The 22929-nt window shown below is 33.8% G+C and overlaps 1 protein-coding gene across 1 annotated transcript in view; it reads left to right on the forward strand.

The window, feature by feature from the left end:
* LOC106461679 (sprouty-related, EVH1 domain-containing protein 2-like) overlaps window positions 1-22929 on the forward strand; it is a 207584-nt gene that overhangs the window by 84530 nt on the left and 100125 nt on the right. Inside the window, exon 2 of the mRNA XM_022388846.1 lies at window positions 10586-10697. Coding sequence (XP_022244554.1) covers window positions 10586-10697 — 112 coding nt within the window. The remainder of the gene's footprint in view (window positions 1-10585; window positions 10698-22929) is intronic.

Consider the following 22929-nt stretch of genomic DNA (forward strand, 5'->3'; position numbering starts at 1 on the left):
AACGGAAGTTCAGTGTCAAGTTTGTCAAGAAGTGTTATCTAAGACTGACCTCTCCATCCTTCACACAAGCTTGTTAGAGTGGCATTGTATTGTCGGACAACGGAAGTTCAGTGTCAAGTTTGTCAAGAACTGTTATCTAAGACTGACCTCTGCATCCTTCACACAAGCTTGTTACAGTGGCACTGTAGTGGCGGACAACGGAAGTTCAGTGTCAAGTTTGTCAAGAACTGTTATCTAAGACTGACCTCTGCATCCTTCACACAAGCTTGTTACAGTGGCACTGTAGTGTCGGACAACGTGACCGGGAACGTCATTTCTACAAAGTTCTATTAATATCAATAGTGAAATACGCAACTTTAAATTTACTGTTTAGTCCTGAGTACAAAATCTTTTATGCAACAACCACAGCAGTAAAGGAAGTCTTTGCTCTCACCTTTAATTCGTCTAATATGTTGAAAACACGAAAAATACTTTTTCTCCCTAATCTAAAATCTCAGCACAGAATTAATACACGTTAATACCCATTAATAATATCAAGTTATAAACTAATCGCATATAATACAAATGCATTTTTCTTCTCAAACTCAAATCGTCCTGCACAGCGATAATAGAATAAATATATAATTATATTTTACTTGAAAATAAAAAATCGCCTATAAATTAAATAACTAGTAAATGCTTATCAATGTAGACATGTATAGAAATAATACAAAACATATTGTTGTCGTTTGTTTTAGAGCAAAGCCATGTTGAGCTATCTGCTGTGTCTACCGCATGAAATCGAATCCCAGATTTTAGCGTTGTAAGTCCATAAACTTACCCCTGTCCCTCCGAGGGACTACCAAACGTATAGAATTACGTATGTATTTTCTTTATGAGATAGGTCTATTTAACTGAATACACAAGACACATATATAGACTACTGTTCATAATTTAAACTTATACAATAAATCACACGCTCCTGTAAATCTTAGCTGCTAGTATTAGAAATTTATCATCACGTTCATTCTACTAATAGCACAAATGGATACCCTTTGTCCCGTACGGTAATAGTATTTACAGTTAATATAGTAACAGCGGATAGAGCAATTGGCGAGAATTTGTCATCCAACTAACAGTTAGTGAAGGGACTGGACGATTTGTGGACCGGGTTTAGTAAATTAGGAAAAAGCTCAAAGATCCAGAATTGGCTATGTTTGTTCTCTCCTCCGCGGAGTATCGAACCCTATACTTTAGGGTTGTAAGCCGTTAACTTGCTACTGACTCACGGGGAGATACTTAATTGTCGTAGTAGCAGCAGCATTTTAAGCAATCGATATATTTCTCGAGCTTTCCTGCCACCTATAGATGAGCATAAAACGAACAGCTTGATTTAAAAGTAGATGAAAGAAAGTAAACTCATTATTATTTTTTTACTACATTTTGCACGTCTCTCTCAAGCTACGAATCCTGTAGCCGGGAAGGTCTACCAGAAGGAATGTGGCTTAAGCCACAAAAAATAAAACCAACCACTCTCATTAAGTCAGGGGATATCAGGCACTCTCATTAACTCGGGGGATATCAAGCACTTTAATTAACTCAGGGGATATTCCTCTAACTTTATAAAGCACAACCTTTGTTAGATGCTGATACCATTAACAAACAGACTGTACTGGCTAACAAGCTTCTTTTGGTACTAAAATTATTGACACATTTCTACTACTAGTAGTTCACAACAGAAACATAGTTAATTTGTTTGTTTCTATTTAAATACAAAGTTGCACCACGAGCATTGAAACCCCGTTTTTAGCGTTATAAGTCCGCAAACATACCGCTAAGCCACTAGGGGGAGGGGGGGTAGACAAAATCAACTTACTAAGTGAATACACTTTACTGAAATTCTTCGTCGTAAATATAACACCGAAGCACAATTTTCTGTTTTTAATATATCAACATATATAATTAATACAGATACGATCCTCACTCTGATCTTAATATAATATCAACCTATAGAATTAATACAGATATGATCCTCACTTTGTTCTTAATATAATATCAATCTATAGAATTAATACAGATATGATCCTCACTTTGTTCTTAATATAATATCAATCTATAGAATTAATATAGATATAATCCTCACTTTGCTTTTAATATAACATCAACCTATAGAATTAATATAGATATAATCCTCACTTTGTTTGAAGGAGAAATTGTTCTATATTATGAATGCTCAGTACATAAGTAACATTTTGTTGCTTCTTGGTATAAAATATTCTTATAAATTGAAAGCACTTTATCTGAATTTAAAACTTACAAATGTATACGGACAATTGAAGGGTAATTTGAAATTATATTTTAGCTAAGATATGGTAAAACCAGCTTTTGTAAAACAATGTCAGTCGCTCTTCCTCTGTTTGTTTATATATGAATAAGGTATTGATGATTCGCCACGTGACTTATTATGTAAATTATTGGTTATTCAACCAATAATCGTTAATGAATATTTACCTATAACCGTTAATGAATATTTGTTACAGGTGGCTTTGGATGTTTAGAGTTATTGGCGTGTCACTATTTACTTGCTTGCTTGTCTGTTTTAGAGCAAAGCCATATTGGGCTATCTGCTGTGTTCACCGCGAGAAATCGAACCCCAGATTTTAGCGTTGCAAGTCCGTGGACTTACCGGTGACCCATCGGAGGACATTGGCGTTTCACTTCAAAATGAAGTACGGTCATCACGAACAGATAAGACATATTGAAACCGATTTTGTATACATGAAATCAAATTGTTGATAAGCTCTGATGTATTCTCGACTAATACCTTAAAAGAGTTATTTCCGAGACATCTTAAGTTTGGAGTCACTTAAAGAAATGTTACTCACCTCCCACAAACATTCCATTTTGTGTTCTGTAATATGAAGGTCCTGTGAGCATGTAGGACACTCCAATTGGTCAATATTTCCTTCTTCAAGGAATGTGTCGATGAGTTTAACACGGCGTGGGAGGATGTTGTCATTCATTGTAGTTAACTTAGAACCACTTTCACCATCATATGACAATGCAAAGAACTGTAGGATGTGATCCCTATTACGTACAACATTAAGGGTACTACTACCATTCCTCAAGATGTAATGGTCAGTCCATTTATCAATGCTCATTCCTATCCGCATCGGACTTCTATCACCCCAATATGCTTCATTATAATTTAATAAAATGAGATTCGATCCAGTTCCAGTTTCTTTCCTAATGAGTATACATCTTTTATTTTGTTGCACGGTGAAGAAGGACTCATCTGTAAAAAATATTTTAGATTGTTATGAGCGGAATACACCTCATTGAATATCTGACGTATATGCTGGTCCTGTGAGGTTTCTAAAAGTTGTACACTGATACAGCTCTTAGTTGCGGCTGTGCCTAGTTGATTCAATCTCGAAGCAGATAAAATGTGGTTGCACAGAACCAGAATCAATAACTTGTGGTCATCCATTCAATCTCGAAGCAGATAAAATGTGGTTGCACAGAACCAGAATCAATAACTTGTGGTCATCCACTTGTGTGGTAGCTGATGATCTGCCTTCGCCAGCTGTCTAAGCAACTGTGGCAGAGGTTTTGATGTAATTCCACATACTGCTAACAACACCTTAAGAACTTGTAGTCAATTTGCAACAGCCTGTAATTGGTTGGCTTCCGTTCGTCCTACTACTCTCCACAGGAGTGAAAATAACCAAATGCCTTTCGTTAAGGTTTAGATATTGTTCATAAACAGTTTGAAGTACTTTAAACACTGTGATTCACTGAAACAAGACTGTGTGAGGCTTTGCACGGGCTACAAGATATATAATTTTCTTTCAGATCAGATATCTGATTTAAATAATAACGAACTTAAAGAGACTATTGGCATTACTTCATAAAATTTCTTACTTTCTCGTAACTATAATCTTCTAAATTCGTTGTCGTTTAATTTGTTTTATACAATGCGCTTTTCTGCTTTTTACATAAAATGTCACCATATTATTTATAAACAACTCATATTGAAAATCTAACATATAAAATAAATGAAAAATTTTAAAGTTATGTTTCCTCTTATTAAAATGTAATCGTTATGTATAATAAAAAAACATGAATTACAAACGTTAGCTTGTGTTCATAATATCAAATCTTGCTATACAACAAAATGAAAATGAATAAGGTGACTTTTCTACGACTTGAAATTCAAAATTTATAACGGACGGGCGTGACCTAATGGTTAGCGTGTAGAACTGTAATTGTAGGGTCCATGGTTCGCGTCCTGCTGCCGTAAGATCACGTTTCGAATTATCGGGTCATAGGTGCGTTATAACAGTGACGGTCAAATCCCACTATTTGGTTACATAGTTCAAAGGTTAGTAGTGAGTACTGTTGACTATTTGTCTTCTCCCAAGTTTATGAGTTCCAAATTAAGGTCAGCGATACTCAAATAGACCCTGTGCAGCTTCGTGCAAATATCCGAAACAAACAAAACTTATAAAAATACTTTAAATGTTATTCTGTTTCATAATATATCTAAATGAATTAATATCCAAAACTTTCAGGAAATTATCATGTGTAAGACCGCTCTGTAAAATTCAGTTTAACATCGCCTAATAGATCCAAAACTATCAGAGTAATTTCTCTAAAAGCTAAAATTCTAAATTGTGCTATAATTTTTTCTTTTATATAGTAATGCTCTCTAAAATCGTATCTTAAATTCTAGGTAACATTGTACTCTCTGTATTATAAGTTCCCTTACAAATAACTTTTTTTTTCTGACAAATTGTTAAAATGAAGTCCATATTTACTCTATGCATTTGCCTGTTACAAAATCGTTGTCTAAAATTAACTCCAGCAATTGAAAATAATATTTGTGTTCTGTGGAATTTCTGCCGCTTGAAACTAACTCCGTTGTAACATGAAATCGAAAACGTCGTAAATCAGTTTTTTACTTTGGTATCATTAGCTCTAAATTGAAAAGTAAAACTTTGAAGTAGAACTTCTGTGCAAATATCTTTGTTTTTAAAATGATATGCAAGATGTTTCTTCGTATCGCTCTTTAAAATAAAAGCTGAACTTTACGATAGTTTATGTTGTTAGATTGTTGGGCTATCTGTGCTCTGCCAATCACAAGTATCGAAATCCAATTTTAGCGTTATAAGCCCTCATACTCACCGTTGAGCCAACGTACAGATGGTCCTTTTCACTATAAGGTCCCTCAAGGAAAGGACATTTAAAATTGCAAAAGACTTTTTCTGTTTTGTAAGTTCACTAAAATAAGATCGCAAATTTACAGATGTATATTACTATTCTGTAAAACCAACATTCCAAAATTAAAAGAAGAGAAATTACATATTTTTCTGCACTTAATGTAAACCTAAAAGTTGAAGGGATTTTTGCGTTATGAAATCCCCTCACACATACATACTGGTTAAGCTGTAAGTCTGAAAGCCTATAACGCTAAAAACCGGGTCTTGATACTCATGGTGGGCATTGCACAGATAGCCCATTATGTTCATTTGTGTGTAACAACAATCGTTATGAAATGTAATGTTAGTTATTCCTTACTAATAGGTTCCCCTAAGTGGCACAGCGGTATGTCTGCGGACTTATATTGCTAGAAACCGGGTTTCAGTACCCTTCTTTTGTTAATAATATTGTTAATTCTCGTTTTTAGGGGCACACAAATTAGTTGTTCTTTAATTATACGTTCTGATATTTATTAAAGTTTACGTTTACGTCCGTGCATGTTGTTGTATCATTTTTAAAGCAGTAATATAGAGGATTTTTTCCGGTGAAAACCGGTTTTACTCTTGTAGTTTCTCTGTGATCCTTGTCACTGCGGTGATATCAGCATCTCTCTTTTTACCTTCATTGTACTTTTCTACTAGTTGAGACTAATTATTGTTCTTTTTTATAATAAATGTAGATTTTTTGTTTGTTTAAAACTTCAGGGTTTATTTATATCCTCCACAAAAGATATGATAGGAAAGTAAGACTAAGGTGTAAAATAAATTATAACATAACTAAAACATATCACAACCTTCTTTGTCATATCTTTTGTGGAGATTATAACATAACTAAAACGTATCACAACTTTCTTTGTCATATCTTTTGTGGAGATTATAACATAACTAAAACATATCACAACCTTCTTTGTTGATGTTATAATAAAATCATTTATGAGAATTCCATAACTTATATTATCAAATTTTCCTAAAATAATAAATATTATTAAATTTTGAAAATGAACTTTCTATAAAATAACTTCCTGCAGTAAAAACATTACAGATACAGCTTTGCTACTTTGCATAAAGTAAAAATCCTATAGTAAATCCAATTTTGTTTCTGTTTTTATATATTAATCCTCAAAATCAACAACTTAGAGTTAATTGTATAAAAATGTCACACGTATTTGAAATTTGTATTTTTTCGTTCAATGAGATTTTTCTTTAATGTAAAATCATGTGTTACAGGTACTTTGTGCGATATTTGCGCAGTCCTCAAGTGGGTCACAAGTAAGTTAATGGACTTACAACGCTAAAATCCGTGGTTCCATTCCTTGTGGTGGATAGAACGCAAGAAGGATATTGTGTAGCTTTGCGCTAAGACAAACAAACGATCATTGTACATCTTTTATAAACGACATTTATGTAATGCAGAAAAGACAGTTTGACAGGGGGGTAACCCAGAATAATTTTAATTATTTAAACGAATGATAGATACTTCTCAAGATTTACATAGGAAAAAGAACAATTTTTAACCCTTCTCTGTCACAAACATATCCATAGGTGTTTTTATAAGATAACATTAGAAAGTATAAAACTTTATCTTAGTTTTTAGGTCAATCTAACCACAGTTAAATATATTCTAGTTGATTACCTCCTGTAAATCGGTAATTATAGTTCTTAGCTCTAGAAAGTATTATAAGATGCAGTTATATGCTCTGTTAGGTCAGTCTTTAGAACAAATTGCCTTATTTAAAATAGGTTTCACTTGAGATATTTCATGTGTTCGTCAGATTAGTAATAGATTGTTATTATTAAATCAATTTATTATCTTCATTATTGTTAAGTCTGAGAACACCACGTGGCTATGATTATGATTGAATTTATATAAAAATATCAGTTCAACATATTCACATAGTAATTAAAAAACCTCTTTCAGTATGCGGTAAAATTTTCGATTCTGCCACGTTAAGTCGGACATGTCGCTGGCTATACTTATCGTTATATATTAAGCATAAAGGTATAGTATGATAGATATGTTGTTAGTATTGATTCAATAAAGAATTATAACGCTTACAACATTATAACGAAGTTTACTCAACATGTTGCTCTTCAACAGAAGTGGCTTGCAGATACTACGAGCTAGTCATAGTAACTAATACGAAAAAAAAGTAAGATAAATATATTTTTTACACCACTTGTAAAGCACTCATTATAGTTTGTCAGTCATATGCAGCATTATATTGGAAACATGCCTGAGTAAAAATTATGGTAACAATCATTTATGGTCAAATGATAAAATATCGTACACTATCGAATTATAAACAAATTCACTCAATAAACACATCCCAGTCTCAACCAAGTGTTGAGGGTCATAAATTTGTCTAAGAGTTGTTTGTTTTTATGGCAACTGCAAATGAGTTTAAGGTAATATTTCGACCAATAGGACCTTTTTCTGCTGGTAATAGTATTTTTATTCTAAAGACCTTCACTTTACATTTGTTCCAGCGCTACTCAACAAGCGCACAATCCAGAAATATATCTTAAACAAAAACACTCAAACACATTTAATCTAGATACATCTTAGTGAAATTCTTTCTGATAAAGAATGCATTTTACCTTGTGGCTACTTTTTTTATAGTGATGTAAAAGATTTCTGGTTGTGCTGTAAAAAATCTTCAAAATTACGCGCGAAGATTCAATCTGCTTTACTTAAATGTTTTAATCATCGTTTGTCTGCTCTAGCCGAAAGTTTTATTGTATCGTTTCATTAGTTTAATATAATAAATTCGGTTTTTATTTCTCTACTGATCTGTATAAAGACTCAGTAGGTTTATAACTTTAAAAATCGAGTTTCGATATCCGCTTTTGGTAGAGCACAGATAGCCCCTTGTGTAGCTATATGCTTTACAACAAACAAACAAAACTATATAAAAAGAGTCACGTTACGTTTTCACTATTTTTCAATATATTTACCACAATAGTCAAATATTTGCTATTGGAAAACATTGTTTGAACATTTTATTATGAAGCGTAAAGACGCCGCCTGCTCTTGGTGCCGTTGTTAACTAACCTCATTACAGTTTTTATTTAATCCTAACGTTAAAATAACAAATACGTATAACTGAACACGCACGTTATATTTTCTGTTAATAGATAAATAGGTAAATAGATAAATGGAAATCATTTTTATTTTTTGATCGTTTCCAAGAATTCAAACTTCACATTTCGTTTCGTCTCATCAATGCACTGGATTGTTTTGTAGTTTCATTTCATAGAAATTAATTTCAAATTGATACGTCTTTATGTATGGTTATATTTATCACAAGAGTCTAGTTTCATTATTAATTTATAGTTTGTTTGTTTCGAATTTCGCGCAAAGCTTCACCAAGGCTATCTGCGCTAGACGTCCCTAATTTAGAGGTGAAAGACTAGACGGAAGTCACCTAGTTATCACCACCCACCGCCAACTCTTGGGCTACTCTGTAACCAACGAATAGTGGAAATGACCGTCACATTATAATGCCCCCACGGCTGAAAGCGCTAGCATGTTTCTTGGGACGGGGATTCGAACCCGCGATCCTCAGATTGCTAGTCGAGCGCCCTAGCCACCTGGCCTTGCCGGGCCCGATTTGTAGTAGGCTAGTTGATTGGAAGTTGTTGATTTTGGGAATAGATGCAGTCTAAACACTGGAAAAATACACTATCCTACAAAAAGTCGAGGGACACAGGTAGTTATGAATAAAATATATCTTTATTCCAAGAAATTAATAGAGTGTTGGCCCGCCTTTGACCTCAATGACTGTTTCAATGCGTCGTGGAAGAAAGCTGGTGGTATTGTGATCCACTCCTCCTTTAAAGCATTAGTAAGTTCTATTACTGAAGAGGGCCATCTTGGCCTTGCCCTAATTCTGCGTTCCAGTTCATCCCAAAGATGTTCTATGGGGTTGAGGTCAGGGTTCTATGCTGGCCACTGCAATGTTCCGATGTTATTCGCTTCAAACCACGCGTTCACAATCGTTGTTTTGTGACATGGAGCGTTATCATGTTGGAAAGTGTAAGTGCCGGTACCATAAAATTACTACAATGTAGGACATACAGAATTGTTCAGTACATCAATGTAGGACTCAGCATTCATCGATCCATGCACTGCGACCAGTGGACCTAGTCCATACAAGAGAAGCACCCCCAGACCATGATACCGCCACCTCCAAACTTTACTGTTGGGACAACACACTCAGGTAATAAGAGTTCTCCAGGCATCCTCCATACCCAAACACGTCCATCAGACTGGAAGAGCGTGTAGCGTGACTCGTCGCTCCACAGGACCGACTTCCATTGATCCACGGTCCAGGTTGGGTGAGCCTTGTCCCATGCCAATCAACTGTGTGCATTTGTTTTTGTTATAAACGGCTTGTGGGTTGCAGCTCTTTCGTGAAAATTCATGCCATGCAGCTCTCACTTGTAATATTGTCTGTGGCTGCTCGTATCTCCAACCACAGATTCTCTAGAATCTGATGGCGAGATGAGGTAACCAGCCTTTTCAAGACGCGTCGGCTCCTGTCAGTTAGTATTTTATGCCTACCTGGTCGTTTCTTGGGCTCATTGTCACCCGTGGACTTCCATTTATACAGCACGTTGCCAACTGTCGACCTGAGAATAACACGTACAGACATTTTCCCCAAATGACATCCAACTATCCTTCCCCTCTGAAATTCTGTTTTAGCTCTTTCCGAATACTTATCGTTCAGCGTAGAACTTCGAAATGACTTCCTAACGAACCGCTGATCCTTTACTTGTTTATCTTGTTCTATATTTATTCCTTAGTCTTCATTCTCTGAAAGTCAGTTAAAAGAAATCAAAAATGAGAAAATTTTATGCGTTTGAGGATGTGTTTTATGATAAAAGGATCTTTTTGTCATAATCTCATTGCTATTGATAAATTTCATTGCTTAGTTACAGTTAAAATGTATTAATATAATATGCTTTATTAAGATCTATGCTTAAGATAACATCGTAGTTCTTGCCGTAAAATGTTTTGTGCCTATTTTATTTAGTGCGGTAATAAAACCTGCCGCAAAACAAAATACTCTTAATTTTTTTTCTAAAATAGAAATTTCTAAACGTTCTCAACGTATAACAACAATTAAGTTGGCAATTCCAAAGTCCGACTTTAAAATGAAATGAAAAATTCGATATTCAATAATATCCAATTTCATATAAATTCGTTTCATATATAAATGTATATGTGTATCATGTATATACTTATTTGTTTATGGAAGTTACAAATCATATTATTTCTTTTGTTTTCTCATATAATAGATATCAAGATTTTCTTATTGAAGACAAAATCTCTCTCCTTTTAGGTTTGACTCCTGACAAGCCGAAAGGAGGGTTACCGTTGAGGCGGTGGCGACGTCAAACAAGACAATACTTACCTGCAGCTCCCGATGTCGTGCTGTTTGGAAACGATAAATCGTAAGTACGCCTACACCTAGCAAAGATCTTTGCTTTCGCGCAAGCGTAATCAATGACGTCAGTAAACTCAAGTGCCAGCGAAAACCATTCTGTGTTCTTACGTGGCTGGAAACCGGACTACTTTCAACGCTGAGTGGGCGAACGTCCATCATGTGCTCGGGATTTCGGGCACTGTTTATGAATACATCATTGCATGCGCATGCGTGTGTTTGTTTATTAGTGATGCGTCAAATACACACAAAATTGTTAAGGCCTTTGATGACAAAGGGCACCATTGAACGTACAAGATCGTTAGAGTTGTCGTTTTGTGAATGAATTCAACAGTGAGGCATTTTTATTTTTTTTAATAATACAAGCGAACGGTCGAACTGCTCTTTACCTTAACTCCATCAAAGAAGAAATACTGGCTGTCTGCTTTTTAAAAGTCTGCGTTGTCTAAACTTTAGTGAACTCTTTAAAAAAATGAGTGATTTTCATCTAACATTTGAGCCGCTCGATGATCTGTTTGAAAGACCGGTATCTGAAATATCAGACGAAGAAGACGACCGACAAATGTCTGAATCAGAGGATGAGAGGTAGGGTTTACTTTCCACGAATGATGTCACGTTTTCTTCAGGTGTTTAGTGACTGGCGGTCGGTGGTGCTCAGGCGTGTTTACGACGAGAATGGAATAAGAGCATATCAAGTAAAACCTTTCATACCGTACTGTTATTAATGAACAGTATCAATATATTCATCATTATTAGGGGTTTATAATTTCGAGGCTGCTTCTTATAAACACAATACGTTAATATATATGTATATATATACGTATATATATTAGTCAAACAAAATTTAATATCAATAACTTCCAGATGCTGTTTTATTATAATTACTGAAATAGGTCAGCTATAATAAGTTCACACAATAATTACATGTTCTAATTATACGTTATATCTGCTAAAAAAAAATAAGCATACACCGTTCACCTTATTTTTCTTTTACGATATATACAGGTAGCACATATAATGCCACTTGTTGAAACTCGCGCTTGGCGTAGGCCCGGCTGAGGAAGACATCGGAAAGCTTGCAAGCTTATGACCTCTTTTCCTAGCTACATACTTGTTGTTAGGAGAAACAAAATCTACGGCTTACCGACCTTAAGTTAGGGTTTGATGTGGGACAGACAGTAGTGGCGTAGTATGACATACTTAATCTTACTCAATCTTACAACTAATATTCAAAATATCATTGTCATCGGTGACTTTCATGTCATATTCTAATCATGACGATTTCAGAATATTGTAATAACATAAGAAGCTCATATTTATCCACTTATCGAGATCAAAAATATGTGATTGACTTATGTTACTATGGATATGATAGCTTCTCATAAACACGTGTATCTTTCAACGGGATATTTTGAAATCATTCTCTCTCTTTTTTAATTTTATCCTAATCTATCTATTCGTCTTTTCCAGAGCATGATAACTAGAATTAATTGCTTTAAACACAATTTTATTATTATTGTCAACAGAGCATTGAAATATTTTGTTTGTTTGAAATTAAGCACAAAGCTACTTGATGAACTATCTGTGCTCTGCCCACCATGGTTTCTATCGTTGTAAGTCCGCAGACATACCGCTGTGCCACCGGTGGATACATTGAAAGAATAATTCCTATCAATAGTTAGAGTTCATATTTGATTCCACCGATCGATATGTGGAAACCAATAAACAAACAAAGTATTTACAAAATAAATAATCTAATAAATAATTTCATGCACACATAGGCATACATTTATATTTCAATAGTTATAACGTTTAGTTTCACAATATTCATATATGTCAAGAAAGATTTCTTAATTTCATGCACACATAGGCATACATTTATATTTCAATAGTTCTAACGTTTAGTTTCACAATATTCATATATGTCAAGAAAGATTTCATAATTTTATGCACACATAGGCATACATTTATATTTCAATAGTTCTAACGTTTAGTTTCACAATATTCATATATGTCAAGAACGATTTCTTAATTCATTGGATATGAATGTCCAAATCAGAATGGTTTTAAATAGATTGGCATTCTTCCATCTTAGAGGAGAAAAGATTAGAGCATAGAGTGGTTTGTGTAGGTTTGAATATAAATTATGTGGGATATTTGTAGAAAGAGAAAAGTAGTGGGAAAAAAAAGGTTCGACATTCTTTGATTTTGACTTAAATAAAACAGTCTTAAACTCCATAAACTAAAGGTAAGCAACTTTGACATATTTTGTAATAAAACAAAATCAAACACAATAAAACAAATATTATTTGAGAACTGTTCCCGGAAAGTTATTAACTCAAAAAACTAATCTATGCTTTAGAAATTGTGTACACATATAGAGTTAATGAGAATAACTAAGCCTTGTAAATTATCTTACTTAAGCTATCATAGACATATATTAGTTAGAATTGACTACTGGAAATTCAATGGTTTTTTATATAAATCTATAGATGTACGACATGAATTTTAGCATAATTTTGTGTCAAAAATTATTTTTGTTTCGCTGGTAAGTTCGGTTTAGCTTTCTAAGATCATTTGGAGGTTACCATATAAACGTCCTGATCAGTTCTGCTTTCTCAGCTTCAACTTTTGTACCGACGTCACTTTTATATTAATGAAAGAGGTAAATATATTTATACGTGTTATGTATATTATAGCAGCTTCAAAGTAATTTTACGATATTATCCTATGCCTAAATGTTATAGTTACAAGTTCACTATGTTTAATTTCTCTCTTAGTACAATTATAGCAAAATTTACAATTTATCTTTTTAGATTTGTTATGTTGGTCTTCTCTTCAAATTATGAATATCAAGAAAGCAATATTATCGTTCCTTACCATCATGCTTCGACAAATACTTCACCAGTTTAACGTGTGTTTGTAAATATAATATATTTATATATACCATTCAGAGGCACGTAGAATGGAATGATCTAATTTTAGTTCCAATCAAGAATTACGTCACAATGACTTGGTTCGGTTTCAATTTCAGGTCACTTTATTATGAATACAGTTACATTCTAAGTACATTTTCTGTATCGTGCCGATTCCAGGAATGATTTAATAAGCTAATAGAAAGTGTATAACACAGGTTTTCTAAGGTTTAATCATTGTAATTCCACTATTTTGTCTTTACAAAATAAAGTTTTGAAGTATTTACGCACCAAAAATATAATCCGCTATCATTAACAGTATGCAAAGTTTCCAAGAAACATGTCATTAATATTTACACTAAAATTACAACAAAATGACACGTAAAAAGCGTTCTCTGAACTACTATGATGTAAGTATTAATTTTCAACATCCTGAACAATTCTTCATAAAAGGATGAAACTGTAAAACTGCGACGTTGTTGTTACAGTAATCCTCAAGAATAACACTGTGATGTTGTTGTTACAGTAATCCTCAAGAATGACACTGTGATGTTGTTGTTACAGTAATCCTCAAGAATGACACTGTGATGTTGTTGTTACAGTAATCCTCAAGAATGACACTGTGACGTTGTTGGTACAGTGATCCTTAAGAATGACACTGTGATGTTGTTGTTACAGTAATCCTCAAGAATGACACTGTGACGTTGTTGGTACAGTGATCCTTAAAAATGACATTGGAACGTTGTTGGTGCAGTGATCCTTAATAATGACATTGCAACGTTGTTGGTGCAGTGATCCTTAAGAATGGCATTGCAACGTTGTTGGTACAGTAATCCTCAAGAATAACGCTGTGACGTTGTTGGTACAGTAAATCTCAAGACTAACATTGTGATGTTGTTTGTACAGTAATCCTCCAGAATAACCCTGTGATGTTGTTGGCACAATGACCCTCAAGAATAAAGTTGTGACGTTGTTGGTACAGTATTCATCAATACCTTGAAACGTTGTTTACATAGTAATCCTCAATAATAACACTGTGGTGTTGTTGGTATAGTGATTCTCAAGAATAACACTGTGACACTGTTGGTATAGTGAATCTCAAGAATAACACTGTGACACTGTTGGTATAGCGATCCTCAAGAATAACACTGTGACGTTATTGGTACAGTGATTCTGAAGAATAACACTGTGATGTTGTTGGTACAGTGATCTTTAAAAATAACACTGTGACACTGTTGGTACAGTGATTCTGAACCAATAACACTGTGATGTTGTTGGTACAGTGATTCTGAAGAATGACACTGTGACGTTGTTGGTACAGTGATCCTTAAGAATGACACTGTGATGTTGTTGTTACAGTAATCCTCAAGAATGACATTGTGACGTTGTTGGTACAGTGATCCTTAAGAATGACATTGGAACGTTGTTGGTGCAGTGATCCTTAAGAATGACATTGCAACGTTGTTGGTGCAGTGATCCTTAAGAATGGCATTGCAACGTTGTTGATACAGTAATCCTCAAAAATAACGCTGTGACGTTGTTGGTACAGTAAATCTCAAGAATAACATTGTGATGTTGTTGGTACAGTAATCCTCCAGAATAACCCTGTGATGTTGTTGGTACAATGACCCTCAAGAATAAAGTTGTGACGTTGTTGGTACAGTATTCCTCAATACCTTGAAACGTTGTTTACATAGTAATCCTCAATAATAACACTGTGGTGTTGTTGGTATAGTGAATCTCAAGAATAACACTGTGACACTGTTGGTATAGCGATCCTCAAGAATAACACTGTGACGTTATTGGTACAGTGATTCTGAAGAATAACACTGTGATATTGTTGGTACAGTGATCTTTAAAAATAACACTGTGACACTGTTGGTACAGTGATTCTGAAGAATAACACTGTGATGTTGTTGGTACAGTGATTCTGAAGAATAACACTGAGATGTTATTGGTACAGTGATCCTTAAGAATAGCACTGTGATGTTGTTGGTACAGTGATTCTGAAGAATAACACTGTGATGTTGTTGGTACAGGGATTCGTAACCAATAACACTGTGATGTTGTTGGTACAGTGATTCTGAGCCAATAACACTGTGATGTCGTTGGTACAGTGATTTTGAACCAATAACATTGTGATGTTGTTGGTACAGTGATTCTGAACCAATAAAATTGTGATGTAGTTGGTACAGTGATCCTCAAGAATAATACTGAACAAAAATTATACAAAAGGACGGAAAGGGCATCACAAGTTTCAAAAACCGGTGGAAGTCATTCCAAAATTAGAGATTACGTTAACTTCAAAAGTTGTTTTAAATTTGGTCAGTCAAACTTCATATATTTAGTTTCAGTTAACATTAAGTATGTCGAAAATATTTTCATACTTTCTTCTTGGTTAAACTAAATATCTTCTGCTTATTTCAACCAATTAATTTTATTAGAAAAATATATATTTTGTTCAACGTAAGTGCTGGTCACTATAGTCATATACCAACTAGATTTTAAAAAATGATAACACGATTTCACTCTGTCACCATTCTGCACAAAACGTCCCAACACATCATTTATTTATACAGGTTTTACAATCACCATTTTTAAGAACTTTGCAAGTCAACAAAGTACATTTGTATCATAGCTACTCTGTTATCATTTCATGCTGATCGCTCTGAAAAATCATTTCTTTATGAAATACTGTTAAAATCACCACCTTACAGAACGTCCCAGTAAACAACTGTTTGTTTAGTGTTGGATTATACCAACTGGAGGTATCGAAACCCGACTTTTAGGAGTTTAAGCCCCCAGACTTACATCTGATCACTGAATCATTGGGGAGCGTTATAAACAAAGCACCTTTATATGCTAACCATTATGACACTATTCCATACTAAACATTCTTACGTATCATTTTTTTTTATTTCGTACTGTTAGAGTCAACGTCTTATTTTTGCTATGGTTTGATTGTTGAATTTCTTGCAAGGATACTCGAGGGCTAATTAGCTACGCTAGTCGTCCATAGTTTCTAACGATAGACAGACAAGATGGAAGGCAACTAGTCATCACCACCTACAGCCAACTCTTGGGATATTCTGTACCAAAGAATAGTGGAATTGATAGCCACATTACAAGGTTCTCATGGCTGCAAGATTAAGCATAACTGACGACAAATAACGACCATAACAACGTTCCAGGTAGATAAACCAACTGCACATCATAACCATTGTGATACTACTTCGAAAATCAGACATTCCAAGCGTATCATTTCTTCATTACATATTGTTTTAGTTACCACTTAATAAAACGTCCCAAGTTATATAAAAAGCAAATTTATATCATAATCACTCTGTTACTATTCCGTATTAAACTTTGCGACACACCATTTCTCTATTTAATATTATTTCAGTTACCACCAAATAAAAAGGCCCAAGTTATATAAAAAGCAAATTTATATCATAATCACTCTGTTACTATTCCGTATTAAACTTTGCGACACACCATTTCTCTATTTAATATTATTTCAGTTACCACCAAATAAAAAGGCCCAAGTTATAAACAAGGTTCCTTTATATCATAATCACTCTGTTACTATTCCGTATTAAACTTTGCGACACACCATTTCTCTATTTAATATTATTTCAGTTACCACCAAATAAAAAGGCCCAAGTTATAAACAAGGTTCCTTTATATCACAACCACTCTGTTACTATTTCGTATTAAACATTTCTGAGTACAATTTCTTCATAAAATATTGTTATAATCACTACCAAATAAAAAGTCCCAAGTTATAAAAAAAGCACCTTTATAAGATGTTGCCAGTAGCTCAGAGGCAAGTCTGGAAGATTATAATGATAAAAACAGGGTTTCAGTACCCGTAATGAGCACAGCACAGGTAGCGCATTGTGCCTAACAACAAAATAATAAAAAATTATATTTAACCACTTTGTTATTACTTTGTATTAAATGCTCCGACATGCCATTTTTGTATGAAATATTGTTACAGCCACCACCTGAAGAACATCCCAGGTTATAATGCTGTTCCGTATTAAATGCTCCGGCATGTGATTTCTTTATGAAATGTTCATACAGACACAACTTTATAGAATGTTAAACTCCGACTGGGCATACTTGGGATGAGCTAGAGCGCCGCATTCGACAGTGAAAACTTCGTACTTTTCTGTTCACATTTGTGAACCCATTGTAGAAAAACCTTTTCAATGAATGAGTGTACAATCGAGCTGTGTAACAATGGGAAATTTAACAGCGTTGTAACAATTGGAAGTTTAATAACGTTTAGAGTAAATATAACAAATTTAATAGTTAGGGCTTTATAATCAACTAAGACACAATATTCATGTAAAATATATTCCTTCGTACACACCACTTCTTTATGAATCGTTGTGACAATGGGCAACTTAATAACGTTTAGAGTAAATAGAACATATTTAGTAGTTAGAAATTTATCATCAATCAGAATACAATATATCATAAATTTCCGGGCCCGGCATGACCAGGTGGTTAGGGCGCTCGCCTCTCAATCTGCGGGTCGTGGGTTCGAATCCCCGTCACACCGAACATGCTCGGTCTTTCAGCCGTGGGGCATTATAATGTGACGGTCAATCCCACTATTCGTTGGTAAAAGAGTAACCCAAGAGTTGGCGGAGAATGGTGATGATAAGCTGCCTTCCCTCTAGTCTTACACTGCTAAATTAGGGACGGCTAGCGCAGATAGCCCTCGTATAGTTTTGCACGAAATTTAAAACAAACAAACAAATAAATTTCCGCGGTTAACAAGCTTAATAAGGTCCCATCTGAATCCGGGTTTCGATACCCGTGGTGGGCAGAGCACAGATAGCCCATTGTGTAGCTTTGTGCTTAACGTTATTCATCTTTAAAAAATCTTAAACATCAACATCTTAATCAATTCACCACCTTAAAATACACAGAAACATTACACTGTCAGTTAATATTATCAGTGGTTACTTTATTCAGGCTTCAAATAGATAAAACATAGAGTATAATAGACAAAGTTAAAGAAATTCATCACAAAGTTCAAATTGACTGGTATGACGAGAGAGTTAGAAGATTATAGAAGCTCAGGAACGTTGATCAAACAAGAAATTATACATCAAAAAGGATGTATAAAAAAAGGTTGGCTGAAAATCTAAAAATTAACAGTAAGGATTTCTTTAAACACATTAAAGATCAACAAAATTTAGGACGGGGTAGGACCTTTGAGGGATGATAAAGGAAGGCTCGTTTCTGATAGTTATGAAATGGCTGGGTTATTAAATTCTGCTTTTTTTCCGTTTTTGCTAATGAAAGTCTTAGCAATATTCCTCATCTTGAAAAGTTGATAGATGGAAAAAAAGATCGAACAAGATGATCACATTAATCCTGAACTTGTTTAGAAAAAATTGGAAGTTTAAAGAACAAAAAGGCTCCAGGGCCAGATATTATTTCCCCAAGGGGTTTGAAGGAGGTTAAATATTGGATATGTGAACCACATTGGAAGTTTAAAGAACAAAAAGGCTCCCTGGCCAGATATTATTTCCCCAAGGGGTTTGAAGGAGGTTAAATATTGGATATGTGAACCACTTGTTACTATTTTTTGTCAGTCCTTGAACAGTTGGCAGGTACCAGAAGATTGAAAGTTAGCTAATGTTACTCCTCTTTTCAAGGGAGGTGGTGAAAATTGTCCCAGTAATAATAGACCCATTAGTCTTACATCAGTTGTGGGAAAAGTTTTGGAAAGTCTGATAAAAGATGTTTTGCAAAGTCATTTAACGAAGTTTAGAATTTTATTGGATAGTCAACATGGTTTCATTAAGGGAAAATCTTGCCTTACAAGTCTTTTGACATTCTTTGAAAAGGTTACTGCTTATGTAGATTTGGGTAAGGGTTTAGATTTAATGTATCTGGATTTTCAGAAAGCACTTGACAAGGCGCCACATAAAAGGCATACACACAACTGGTTTTAAAGGCATATATCTGGTTTTAGAGGCATGATCATCTTGTCTCAGAAGTATATAGATGTGTTTTTAAGGTGCATAGATCTGGTTTACATTATTATAGTTCGCTTATAGAGATATATATATACACGTGCTTTTTGAAACATATAGATCTGGTTTTAGAAGCTTAAACGTCTGGTTATAGTGGCATACAGATCTGGGAATAAATGCGAATAAATCTAGTTGTAGAAGTATATAGACCTGGTTTTACAGGTTTGTAGATGCTTGTTTTACAAGCATATAGATCTGAATTAAGATACATATAGTTATCTTGTTACAAGCATATAAATTGTGTTTTCAAGGCATATAGATAAGATTTTAAACGAATATACATCAGGTTTTAAAAGCACATAGGTACGTTTTTAGAAGCATACCGACTTGGTTTTACAATAATGTAAACGTCGTTTTAGAAGCATACCGACTTGGTTTTACAATAATGTAAACATCATTTTAAAAGCATATAGATTTGGTGTTAGAGACATGTAGATCAATGAGGTTTCAGAGGCATATAGATATGGTATTATTTGCACATAGATCAGGTTTTAGAAGTATATAGTTCTGGTTGTAGAAGCATATAGATCTGGTTTTACAGCCACATACATCTGAGATTTCAAGTATACAGATCGTATTGTAATAGAATTTGCATCTAGTTTTAGAAATATAAATATTTGATTTTAGAGGCGAACACGTGTCGTTTTACAAACCTATAGTCCTTGTTTTAGAAGCATATACGCTAGGTTTTCAAGAGTATAGATCGTTTTAAAATCACATAGATTTTGTTTTCAATCATACAGGTCGGCTTTTTGTAGCATATAGTTATTCTTTTAAACGCATAAAAAATTGTTTTTTGAAGCATAGAGATATCCTTCTATTGATCTGTCTTTAAAAGTATGTAGATCCATTTTTCTAACAATATAAATTTGTTGTTAATAACAGGTCTTAAAACCACATAGACCTAATATTACAGGGATATAGATCTGGTGTTAGAGGTTATTGATCTTGTTTTATAAGCATATAAAGTTGATGTTATAATGATTGTTTGTTTATTTGTAATTAAGCACAAAGCTACACAATGGGCTATCTGTGCTCTGCCCGCCACGGGTATCGAAACTCAGATTCCAGCGTTGTAAGTCCGCAGACATACTTCTGTGCCACTGGGGTCAATTTTATAAAGATAGAGATCTGACTTTCAAGCATATATTATATATCTTATTTTAACTTATAAAGATCTAATTTTAGAAATATGTAGATTTAGCTTTCAAGCATATAAACTAATTTTAAAAGCATATAAATATCATTTTAGAAACATAAAGATCTGGTTCTCGAAACACAGGGATGTCCTTTTAGAAGCATATAAATCTGTATTTAGAGGTATGTAGATCCGGTTTAATAAGTGTATAGATCTGGATTTAGTAACATATAGATTAGATTTTAAAAGCACATATGTTTGATTATAAAAGCATATATATATATCAAGTTTAGAAGGATTTGGTTTTAGAAGCATATTGTTCTGGATTTAATGCTTTGTTCTTTCTAAGCATAAAGGTCTGATTTTAGAATAGTATTTATCGGGTTTTAAAATCATTAACACCTGCTTTAGAAAAAACACTAAGCATAGAGTTCTGGTTTTGTAGACATATATACCTTGTTTAAGAAGCATACAAATCCAATTTTATAGGCGTATTTATCTGATTTCACAAACAGAAAAACTGACATATAGATCTGGTTTTACAAGCATATAGGTCTGGTTTTAGGAGCCAATACATTAGGTTTTAAAGCGTATATATATCTGGTTTTATAATCCTATAGATCTGCTTTTAGAAGCATATAAATGTACACCTGTTTAGTAGCATACACACGATGGGATTAAAGGCATGTAGATCTGATTTTATAGCATATAGATCTCGTTTTAAAAGCATTTTTACAGATACTTTTAGGAGCATATATATCTGGTTTTAGTGACATACATGTGGTTAGAAACACATATATATGCGATTTTACAAGCATACAGATCGAAGTTTAGAGGCCTAGAGATCTGGTTTTAAAGGCACATATATCTGTTTGCAGAAGCATATAGATCTGGTTTTAGGGGCCTATACATCTGCTTTTAAAAGCAAATAGACGGGGTTTTACAGGCATATAAATCTGGTTTTAAAGGTCTATACAACTGCTTCTGGAAGTATGATGCTCTAATTCTAGAACCATATTGATCTTGCCTTTGAAGCATATAAATCTGTTTTAAATTGATATAGATGTTCTTTTGGAATCATATATATATATATATCGTCTTAAAGCATACAGATTTGGCTTTACAAGTATAGATCTGGTTTCATAAGCATATAGACCTGGTGTAAAAACCACATAGATGTGGTTTTAGAGACATATATATCTCGTTTTAGAAGCGTATATATCTGGTTTTAGAAGCATATAGATATTATTATTATAAAACCATATATATCTGCTTTTAGAAGCATATATATATTTGGCTTTAGAGTTAATTGTGTTAATAAAATCATATCTATATGCTTCTAAAACAAATTCTGAATTCTTCTACAACCAGAACTATTTCTCCTACGATCAGATCTGTATGCCTCTAAAATCAGATGTATATATTTATAGAACCAGATCTGTTGCCTCTAATACGAGGCTTAAAGGCTTGTAAAATCATACCTATTTGTTTCTTTAATCAGGTCTGAATTATTCTAAAAGAAGATCTATATGCTTTTAAAACAAGACTTATAAGCGTCTATAATGAGATTTATATTATTTTACAATCAGATCTATATGTTTGCAAAACGAAGATTATATGCTTTAAAAACCACATTTGTATGCCGGTAAAACCCATACCTATATGTTTATAAAACGAGATGTAGAGACTTATAAAGTCAGATCTATTGCCTCTAAAAGCAGATCTATATTATTCTAAAACCAGATCTATATGTCTCTTAAATAGTATGTATATGCTTCTAAAACTAAATCCAAACTTTCTAAAGCCATGTCTACAGGCATTTGAAACCGTATATATACATATACATGATCTAAAATTAGATCTACAGGCGTTTTATACCAAATCTATGCGTTTCTAATACTAGATCGTTATGTCTCTAAACGCATATCTATATACCTCTAAAACTGTATCTCTATTCTTATAAAATTTAATGTATATGCGATTAATACCACATGTACATGCTTTTGAATCCGGATCCACTGGCTTCTAATAGCAGGCCTATGTGCTTTTGAAACCTGTTTTATATATTATTATAAAACGAGATAAATGTGTTTATAAACAGGATCTATATTCCTCTAATACCAGACCTAT

Source organism: Limulus polyphemus, unplaced genomic scaffold (assembly GCF_000517525.1).
Source record: "Limulus polyphemus unplaced genomic scaffold, Limulus_polyphemus-2.1.2 Scaffold40, whole genome shotgun sequence".
Lineage (NCBI taxonomy): Eukaryota > Metazoa > Arthropoda > Merostomata > Xiphosura > Limulidae > Limulus > Limulus polyphemus.